Source organism: Anolis carolinensis, chromosome 3 (genome assembly GCF_035594765.1).
Source record: "Anolis carolinensis isolate JA03-04 chromosome 3, rAnoCar3.1.pri, whole genome shotgun sequence".
Taxonomy (NCBI): Eukaryota; Metazoa; Chordata; class Lepidosauria; order Squamata; family Dactyloidae; genus Anolis; species Anolis carolinensis.
In genome coordinates, this window is record NC_085843.1 from 80,886,776 (window position 1) to 80,898,213 (window position 11,438).

The 11,438-nt window shown below is 41.6% G+C and overlaps 1 protein-coding gene across 1 annotated transcript in view; it reads right to left on the minus strand.

Moving 5' to 3' along the window:
- ripk4 (receptor interacting serine/threonine kinase 4) overlaps nucleotides 1-11,080 on the minus strand; it is a 33,110-nt gene extending 22,030 nt beyond the window's left edge. The window contains exon 1 of the mRNA XM_003218960.4: nucleotides 10,639-11,080. Coding sequence (XP_003219008.1) covers nucleotides 10,639-10,820 — 182 coding nt within the window. The 5' untranslated portion in view covers nucleotides 10,821-11,080. The remainder of the gene's footprint in view (nucleotides 1-10,638) is intronic.
- Between the last annotated feature and the right edge of the window lie 358 nt (nucleotides 11,081-11,438).

Genomic DNA, 11,438 nt, shown 5'->3' on the forward strand with positions numbered 1-11,438 from the left:
ACTTTATCTGAGCTGGATGTATTTTGAAGAAATATATAAACTCATTTGACTAAGTTTCTCTAAGTGAAGGAGAATGGTTGCCAAGAGGCAGAGTTAAAACCTATTAAAGCAAAGTAACAGGCACTTCATTCACACGAAACATAATCCATCATACTGGGAAATGATGAAAAGCAGTTTACACTTTATAAACCCATCTCAGGGTTGCACACTCCCTTTGCTATGGCTCAAAGAGGACATTATATATAGCATAATTTGAAGAGCCAACATGACATAGTGCAGTGGTTCTCAACCTTCCTAATGCCGCGACCCCTTAATACAGTTCCTTATGTTGTGGTGACCCACAACCGTAAAATTATTTTTGTTGCTACTTCATAAATGTAATTTTGCTACTGTTATGAATCGTAATGTAAATATCTGATATGCAGGAAATACTTTAATTCACTGGATCAAATTTGGCACAAATACCTGATACACACAAATTTGAATACTTTTGGTGGGATGCTTCACCATCTGTTTCCAAAAAAGGAAGAGAAGGACAGGAGGAAAGATCTTCAGGCTTCTCTGCCAAAGAGGTTCCTAGGACCATCAGAAATGTGTTTTCTGGTGGTCTTTGGAGACCCCTCTGACACCCCCCCTTGCGACCCCCCCCTCCCCCCCCCCCCCGGGTCCTGACCCCCAGGTTGAGAAACACTGGTGTAGTGATTGAGCATTTGACTATGACTTTGAATTCAAATTCCCATTTCGCCATGGAAAGCTACTGGGTGATCTTGGGCAAAAACAATCTCTAAGGCTCAGACAAAGGCCCCTCTAAACAAACCTTGCCAAAATAAATTTTATTTTTTTTAATGACAGGATTATGCTAGGACTGCATAAGTTGGAAATGACTTGAAGGCATAAAATAATAACAACATAATTTAAGGTTCTTGGCTGAGGAAACAACCTCACTAAAGAGAAAGAGACTGATCCACCGATAGCTACTCTGTACTGTTCTAAACAAACAAACAAAATGACACAATAAAAAGGCTTGCAGCTGCTACTTAAGTTTGTACCAAGTTATGCTCCCAATTGTGAATGTTTACAAAAACCGTACCATTTTCACAAACACTTTGACAGGTATACTTTCTGACATATTTGATGCTGTTACTGCCAAATAAGGCATCTCTGCGGATCTGACTGGTAACTATGTACTTTAGTTGGACAGAGATTAGGCAAGAACATTTGCTATGCCCTCCTCTATTTCGAAATGTCCCAGACAAAATAGTAACTGTTGAGATAATATCTTGCTTTAAAAAGAAATCACATTGTTCATGAGTTGCTCATGGCAACACCACTCATGAGAGAGAAAAGTACACAGGTGCTTATGCTATAGCCATATTGTTGCCAGATAGGAATCTTCCAGTTGTTCCGAATTCAGAGAAACCTGTTTTGCAGAAGATCCTTCCTTATTCTAGAATAATTCCAGATTGTTAGAATTAAAATTGGGAACTCTGGCTCTTGATTTCTGAATTTTCCCAACCTTAAAAGGAGTAGAAACACAACAGACACAACCTTTTAGAGAACAGAGAGCTCACACTAAACACTAAGACAGTTTTAATGCAATTATTTATTTATTTAAAACATATATATTCCACCCTTCCCACCCCAAAGGGGACTCAGGGCAGAGCACAACATATATACTGCAAGCACTCCATGCTGGGATATAAAATAATTATAAATATAGACAAACATTAAAATCAGTTATATCTACCTTAAAATCAGCTACTTAGATCAACTCAGGACACCATGCTATGCCAAGTGTCACATTAAGACCTTCAGAGCCTGTGCCACAGTCAAGAATAGATAAAGTTAGTTTTTCTACATACCCATGATCATTATAATTATTCAACATAACCATGGTCTCTATCATTTGAAAGCAAGTAATGGTAATCACCCGTGTCAAAGTTTTAGATTTGAACAGTTACCTAAATTAACTGTTATTCTAGCCAGATTCAAGTTTTACTGTAAAATTATAGCTCCCTGTTATGGACAGCTTTGAGGCACATTAATACAAGATTAATATCTCAATTAATACAACGTCACTATCATATAAACAAAAGAAGACCCTGCTGCACTGAATTTATAAACGACTGTCTGAGAATGGAGGAAAACAGGACAGCTGAAAAGATGGGGGAGGAAGGCCAATAGGTACATTTATCTACCTGTATTTTTGATCCACTTTGTTGGAACAATAAGAACGAGGCTTTGGAAAAAAACAAATATCGATTTATGAGGATGTGAATAAAGAGAAAAATTGAAGCGCACAGATGTTCTGAGAGGTGATTTGTGGTTTACAGGACACAAAGCAATTTCTTAAAACCGTAGATATCTGGTAATTTAGAGTGAGAAAAGTAGAAGTTCAGAGGCCCTCCTTTTTCCATTCTAATGAGGCAAGATACACATTCCACTTAAGCCTCCATCCTAAAGGACTGTCACTATTACTTCTAGGATGTAGTATTTGTTCAATAAGCAGGCTTGCCACAAAAAATGATCTATCAAACAGATGAAGAAGCAATATGGAGACTGAGACGATAGGGAAATGCCATTCACAAACATGTTGCTGGAGAATTACAAATATGGTGAATCTCAGTACTCTGAGCTCAGTGAAGGTAGAATAGTAAACACAGTAATGTTTCTTAAAGAATGGTCAACTAGTGTGGTATCAACTGCTTCTAAAGATCATCTAAAATATTATGCCATCTGCACCTTGCCTAGGAAAACAGCCAGTTTCCAAAGACAATTCAATTATCAGTCACATTGTATAGAGTGCATATAGGGAAATATGTCTAATATTTTGGAAACATTTTACATAACCTTCTCTTCATAACTAGCAAGAATATCAACACAAAAGAGCCCACAGAAGGCAATTATTGCATAAGAATCCTGTCTTTCTCTTTTCCTTTCAATAAATGGATAAGATGCATAGACATAAAATAGAATCATAGAATCATAGCGTTGGAAGAGACCTCGGGGGGCATCCAGTCCAACCCCCTGCCAAGAAACAGGAAAATCACATTCAAAGCACCCTCTTCAAAATAGATCTTGAAGACTCTTGGATACAAACACCTGAACTCAAATCACATTGGCTGGAACTCCCAAGTGGAAACTCCCAGTTAGGAATTACAAGAAAGGACTGCAAAATTTACATGGACTGGATTATCAGCTGCATTCATTAATCCAGTTCCAACATGGTTATCCACCCTCAATAGGAACAATCTGATAACATGACAGAGATAACCCGTATGGTAAATATCCCTCCGCTGTACCATCTTGAAATGTTACCATCCTCCCTTCACCAGCCTAGGTGTTGTTTTTCAATATTACAATAGGCCCTAAGGAGTTAAGCCTGGTTATATGTCATTTGTTTGCACATAAAAAGAAAGCACCCAAAGCACTTCCTGCTTCACTGCTACCCATTTTGACCTCTGGAGCTGCACTAGGCAGAGTTTTGTAGCACAAGCCAACACATGCCTATTAGGGCAGGGTCTAATATGCTGGGAACTGCTCCCAGCCAAGAGCACTTGGCACCTGACAAAGGGAGCATGACGTTCTTACTAGCAGCCTGCCTGAAGTAGTTAAGCCTCCCCACTACCTTCAGTACCAGCATATACCTAGCTGACTTTTCAGGTCAGCTCTAACAAATCTCATGCCCTCCAGATGTTCTGGATGATATTTCCCATTATCCCCAGCTAGCACAACTTTTACTCACATTGATTGGAAAGTATGAAAGCCACATAGGAACCTAGTTGGAGAAGACTGTTGTAGGAAACAAGTCACTACAGTTGCCCCTTATCTCTTTTGGCAGTAGATATAGCAAAGGGCATTTAGTCTGAAGCAACAGGTTTAACAAGTCCATTTAGTCACCTTTCTGAATGTGCCAGGTGCTAATTCTGCTTCTTGTAGCTTAGTCCCTGACACATTATGGTCTACCTTCAAAATGAATTCATGTGTGGCCTTTCACCCACATCTGGAGTGGCATTAAGGGCCATGTCACCCTACGCGATTAAAGCACTATGACTACACTGCAATTTCCATGGGTTCATTCTGTGGTATTTGGGAATCTGAGAATTTTAAATACCCCTCCCTAAACTACAAATGCCAAAATTCCACAAGATGTGGCCATGGCAGTTAAAGTGAAATCATAGTACATACAGCGATTGTGTGATCTTAAATGGCCTCTAAACAAGACTCTTTCACTTTGTTCTTGTCTGAATGTCACCTGGCTTGGTCACAGAAGGGAGGGTCCTTTAATTCTTCACACTTGGTTAAAAAATTTTAACACACAATTTGTTCATTTATTAATGAATTAAACATCCCCCCCCCCAAATTGGAGATGAATTACTTCCTGTAGCAAACAAAAATATTCACTGCCACTAAACTATACAACCCCAATTGTGATCACAGTCTTCAAAAGGACAAATTAAATTCAGATTCCTTTGTTGCTGAGTGTTCTAACTTGGAAGACTATTAAACAGAGCACAGAAAGTTATTTTTTAAAGCAATTAGTCACAAATACTGCTCCAAGCAGCTGTCACCACCTACATACACAATTTTTTAAAAAATAATTAATTTTTGTGATTCAAAACTAATTTTTGGAAGCATAAGTTTCCAGAAGCTGCCAGAACTTTCGGCAAAAATAAGATCACATGTTTCCATACTATAAAAATAACCAAATAGTTACTGTATGCTACACTACAGAGAAAGGCAGTGTATCTATCATTACATTACACTGAACAGAGAAAAAGGTTATTCCTCATTACATTATAGCTGTAGCATTAGTAACTGAAGGGATGGGAATTAATTACAAGCAACTAGATATTCCTCAGCTGTGCTGTTTCAGAAAGTAAGAACTGTATCTAGAAACAACTTAAACATGAATACATATTTTGAGTATCCCATGGAGTATATCTCCAATTGATTACTAACTTGAGCACTGAATTAACTGCTGGAAATTCCCCATCAATATTTCAGAGGAAGGAAATGGCAGAACTACCTCTGAGTATTCCTTGCATTAAAAAACTTCTGAAATTAATGGGGCTGCTATAACTTGACAGGTAACTTGGAGGCACACAAGCATATCATATTTCCTCACATAATAGTCACCACTGCATAATACCCTCCCCCCATTTTAGTGCTAGCAATATTAGTATTTTACTGTCACCAATAGTCACACGTTTTATTCACCTGGAACTATGGGGTTTCATTCAGCTGGTAGCAGAGAAACCCATAGCTGGAAAAATGTTCACCGCATAATAGTCGCATCCCCTTTTTTTGGCCAAGGGGAGGGGGGTGACTATTGTGCTATCAACTTCCAGAAATGACCTTTATCTGAAGAAACAGAATACTATAGGTCTAGAAACCCCATCTTCCTTGGACAGTCAAGAAATGTTATTTTGCTCTAAACCACAACACCAAGAATTTCCAATTATAATGGTGAACCCTAATCATACTGACTAAAGTATCTGACAGTTGTAATCCTATATTTATTTTTCCTAGCTCTATCTCCATGTGATTGCACAGACATTTGTTGTTACCTGCTGTCAAAGCCTGTGAGTGATAAACCTCCAATTCCTTCTGTTAGCTCTTATCTGCAGCCCTGCACAATCTTGCAAGCTCTGGGCTATGGCTTCGCTGATTAAGTTTATTCATCTGTAATGCCACCTGCCCTCTTCCCTTCTATGTTACCAAGAAATATTGTATTTTCCAATTACTCATAGCTTCTCATAACAAGCGCAAAGTAAACACTAAAGGGAATATCAAGAAGGATACAGAAATGCTGGCAAAGAATTCTGTGTAGCTTCATACACCCCTCATGCAAAAAAATGCTATCACTATACAAATTTAGGTCTAGAGTTGCTATTTTGAGAAGCAAAGTCAAACATTTTCTGGCCTCCTCCAAAACAAGCAGATCCTACACAACTTATCTGCATTATTGTGCTCGCTCCCATCAAGAGTAATTCACATGCCCAAGCATTATAACAACTATTAAAGAGGCCCCTATTATTTCTTTGTGATGCATAACAGGACCTCTTTCTGTGTCTTGAAATCACTATGCATTTTAATTGATATTTTGGTATTTAGAATTACAATATTTTACTATAATCTTACTCAGCACTTGATGAAAGCACAATGTCCACTATGTGAATAAGCTTGTAACTTCTATCCTCATATTCCACCTATGATTTAGTAAAGTCAGAAAAGATATGTGCCTTGTTTTAAAACTTTAGTACTCGATTAAGTACAGGCTGAGCACCCCTATCTGGAAATCCAAAATATTCCAAAATCCAAAACAGTCCAAATGGGTGACTGAGATAGTGACACTTTGGCTTTTGGGGGGTTCAATGAACACAAACCTTGCTTCATGCACAAAATTATTTAAAATACTAAGTATAATGGGGAAATGTCATGTTTAACTTGGATCCCATCTTCAAGATATCTCATATACTTTAGATATAATTATATGAAAACACAGTTACCCCCCCCCCCAAAATGTGTATCCATTTATAATATTTATTATGTATTATATTGAATATATGTAAGTATTTGCACAAACATTCTTCACTATTTACAAATAACCTTTTCCTAATTTCTCTTTTTCTGCAGATTATGAAGGCAAAAATGGGCATTCAGAAATGTGCCAGTTTTGGTGAGCATGTTTCACTACAGTTTACATGACCACTCACCATTGGCTATGCTGGTTAAAGATAGCGAGAGTTGCAGTCCAATAGCATCCCTAATTTTGGAATTGCATTTATCCTTTCCTATAGACTCCAATATTACTGAGTTATATATGTTATTCCATAGATTTAAAAATGAGCAGATACCCTAAAGCAATCGTTCTTAATCTGGGGTCCCCAGATGTTTTGGCCTTCAACTTCCAGAAATCCTAACAGCAGGTAATCTGGCTGGGATTTCTGGGAACTGTAGGCCAAAAACATTTGGGGACCCCAGGTTAAGAACCACTGCCCCTAAAGACACCATACGCTAAGCAGGGTCAGTTCTGATTAGTACTATATTTTCGGGGAAGGAACTGGCAAAATTATCTGTGAGTATTTCTTGCCCAAGAAAACCCTATAAAATGTTTGGGGTTTCTGCAAGTCGACAGGTATACAAATCATGAGTACCTATTGCTGAATTGTGTAGAAGTGATTATTAATCAGTAGATAAACTAATCAAAATGCCATCACAGCACTTTGCAGTAAGGATTCAATTACTGGTAGTAAGATCAATCCAAATTATTTATTAATTAATGGTTTCCTATGGGCCTAACTTTCTTACATCTTCAGGCCTTTGCTAGCAGACAAACTGATTACACAGCATAATGTATGAATTATTTCATTCCTATGAGATGTTTTCGCATTTCTCTTGTGAGAAAACTGTAAAAGCTTGAACTTTATGTAGACTTAGAAATTTGAAAAAATTTATTTATGAACTATATGAAATCTGTGTGAATATCTAACACTATATATGATACTAGGTATGGCCATGTTAGCTGGAGCATTCTGGGAATTGTAGCTCCCCCAAAGTAACTGTTGTAGAACTTTTATGAATTGGAGGGGATCTGCAGTGCCAGTTGGTGGTAATGCACATACGAAGGTAGCTTTGCTTGGGCTTTGTTTAACAGATTTTGGTGCAGCAAATAAACCTGAAGACTGATAGTTACAAACCCCTTCCAAAGTTTTGCTTAAGGTAGCAGAACCTTAAATTAAAAATAGAGCTAACAGGTCCTTAGGTCAAAGCTGAGAGCCAGTGTGGGGTAATAGAATAAGACACTGGGAGGAAAAGGCTTGAATCCCTGCTCAGCCATTGAAATCCACTGAATGACCTTGGGCAAGCCACACACACTCAGCCTCAGGGAAAGACAAAGACAAACTCCCTTAGAACTAGTTTGTTTCTGTTCTTTTGTGCCAATGTGGTGTAGTGGCTTAAGCACTGAACTACAGCTCTGAAGGCTAAATATCAAATCCGCACTTGGCTACGGAAACCCACTGGGTGACCCTGGGCAAGCATTATTCCCTCAGCCTGAGAAGCAAAAGCAAAGCCCCCTCTGAATAAATCTTGGCAAGAAAACAGTCACAGGGTTGCCATAATTTGGAAATGGCTTGTAACAATAAATATGCATGGAGGATTCTGTTCATCTGAACAACTGAATGGTAACTCAGACTCTCCTGCAAGTTCTGCTGATGTTATTGGGGAAATGAGTGCAAAGCAAAGCTCTCCTATAACAGAACTCATGGCTACTGCTAGCCTAGGCCAAACACTGCAAAGAAATAAACACAAACTCAAATCAGCATGACTTGCTTCCAAGTTTATAGGTGTAATTACACCAGGCTGCTATGGCAGTTTAAAACTACTTTCAACAGTCACAACTCCACTGTGCAGAATCCTGGGATCTGCAGTTTGATGAGGTACCATGTCCAACACTCCTGAATACAGTGGTTCCCAACCCTTGAGCCTCTAGGTATTTTGGACTTCACCTCCCAGAAATCCCAGCCAGTTTATCAGCTGTTAGGAAATGTGGGAGCTGAAGTCCAAAACACCTGGAGGCCCAAAGGTTGGGAACCACTGCCTTAATAGAAAACAAATCAATGGCACCAGGGCAGCCTATTAAAGAATTCTAAGTACTTCAACAATACATGTAGTTTGACAAAGGATTCCCCCAGGCAGTAAGCAACCAGACCTTGAAGCTGCAAGGCCATTCAAGGTGGCCAATTGCAACATTCACATCTGTCTCAAACAAGCAATAGTTCTTTCTCCCACCCTGGACATCCCACAGATATATAAACCCCACTTGCCTAGTTTCCAACAGACCTCACAACCTATGAAGATGCCTGTTATAGATATGGGCGATGCCTCTGGAACATGGCCATGCGACCTGGAAACCTCACGGCAACTCAGTTTGACATCATTTCGGCTATCACGGGTCTAAGAATCTCACCAGACTGCAAAGCCCAGGGTTTTATAGGATGGAATCAGGGAAGTGAAAATAATATTGTAAAAATCCAGGAAGCTTTGAAAACTATAGTTCCCTGGATTTTGGAGCTTGGTTTGTCCCACAGCAAATTGTTGTTGACTGCAGGTCCCAATTCACCCAAGAACAGTGAATTCTTTTCTAACAATGCATGGTGTCTTTAATGCTTTGGAGTTGGCATCAAAAAGCCATCGCTACATGTGGATTCTGTTGCATTTTGCTTCACAGCCTTGAATATTATCCCTTAAAGCGATTGCATGCCTTTGCTCCCCACCTCACCATCCTGCCCAACCTGTGCCATGTATGCCCATTCCCTCCTTGGGGAAAAAAACAGACAGGCCTCTCCCTTTTTCCCTTCATGCTCCCTTTGCGTGCCACCACTTATCCCTTTGCAGAACAACCGGTCCTCCTTTCCAGAGAGCTCTGGAGGTGCTCACCCCCAAGGAAAAAGGCAAGAAGAAGGAGAAGTGAGCAAGGCAGGCAAGGATAAAACAAGGGATCTGAGAAACCAGCCTGACCACCTTGCAAGTCCTGAAGCACATCCCTAAAGAGCCCAAAAGTCCCACGCCTGATGGAAATGGGTCCTGATATCCAATAGGGCCCCCTTGGGAAACCCATAAAGGCCCCATACAATGAAAGCCAGGCCTCTTCTGGAAGAATATCCAGAGGCTGGAAGGCTGTGCCTAGAAAAACTAAAAGCACATCTACACTGTGAAGTTAATGCAGTTTGACACCACTTTCACTGCCAGTGCTCAATGCTATGAAATCATGGGAGCTGTTATTTTAGTTTTCACCCCTGGTGCCACACTAAGCTACAAATCCCAGGATTTCATAACATTGAGCCATAGCAGCTAAAATGGATTCAGAAAACAGAGGAATTCCAGACATGAAACAACCAAGGCCAGCTAACACCTCCCAAGAAAGGATTCCCACAGGCAGAAAGTAGCCAGACTCTGAAGCTACACGGCCATTCAATGCAAGTTGGCAAATTGCACCATTCACACTTGTCTCAAAAGCAGACAAGAGTTCTTTCTCCCACCCTGGACCTTCCACAGACACATAAACCCGACCTGCCTAGTTTCCAACAGACCTCACAACTTCTGAGGATGTCTGCCGTAGATGCGGGCGAAACGCCAGGAGAGAATGCTTCTGAAACATGGCCATACAATCCAAAATGGACTCAACTTGCATTCATTCTACAATGCAGATGCACCCAATAAGCCACGCACAGTGGGAAGCAGTGTTTTACGAAAGCAGCCCACGCCCACGGCGGAATTAATGCAGTTTGACCCCACTGCATTACTGGCACCACTCAATGCTGTGGATCACAAGAACTGCATTCATTCTACCGCCTCCCAGGCATGGGCAAACTTCGGCCCTCCAGGTGTTTTGGACTTTAACTCCCACAATTCCCAACAGCCTATCGGAGTTAAAGTCCAAAACACCTGGAGGGCCGAAGTTTGCCCATGCCTGGGAGGCGGTAGAATGAATGCATCTGGGCCATCCTTTAACTGCTAGGGCTCAATGATGTGGGAGTCGCAGCTTGACAAGCTTGTGCCCAAGAGCACTGGAGCCTTTCAACCCCCGCCCAGCCTCCGCTCCCCTTCCCAGCCGAACCCGCCGCCTCTTACTTCTCGTCCACATGCGGGCTGGGCGAGCACTTGATGGCCAGCCAGGTCTTCCAATGGACGTGGCGGACTTTGTAGACCTGCCCGAAGCCGCCGGAGCCGATCTTCTCCCAACTGACGAACTCGCCGGAGTCGAAGGTCTTGAGCAGCCCCATGGCCAGCGGGGAGCCAGCCTCCTTCTCCATGGGGCCCCAAGGGTCCGCCCCAGACCCACAGCCTGCTTGCTGGCAGCCTTGAGCTCGCTCTGCCTCTCTCACACTCTCTCGATGCCGCCCTCTCGCCTGCCTGCCTCGCTAGCTCTGGCTGCTGCTGCTGCTTCCCCAGGTGACTCAAGGTGTACTCCCTCCCTCCCTGGGCGGTGAAGTCACTTCCGGAGCCCTCTCCGACCCAAGCAGCCCCAATCAGAAAGGGAACAGGTTGCCACAGAGCGACGGGGGAGGAGTTGTTTCCCTGTGGGAAGGAGGAGGAGAAGGAGGAGGCTGCTTCGGGAGAGCTGCTGGCAACCTTCCTTCTGCAGGAAAGCCTGGACGCAGTCACTTCTAGGCGACCTTTGGCACGTCGCCTCCCAGGGTGCATCTGCACTGCAGAAACTAATGCAGTTCGGCAGCGCTTTCACTGCCTCCGTGCTGTGGAATCGAGGGAGTTACGGTTTTGCAAGGTCTTTCGCCTTCTCGGCCTCCAAATACAAGTTTATATTTATCGTATCAGAAGCGAACCGAGGGTACAGTTGTGATGTATTTAAAAACACAAAGTTTAAAACGTGGCATTATACTAAATGTCATTCATAGAATCATAAGAGTTGG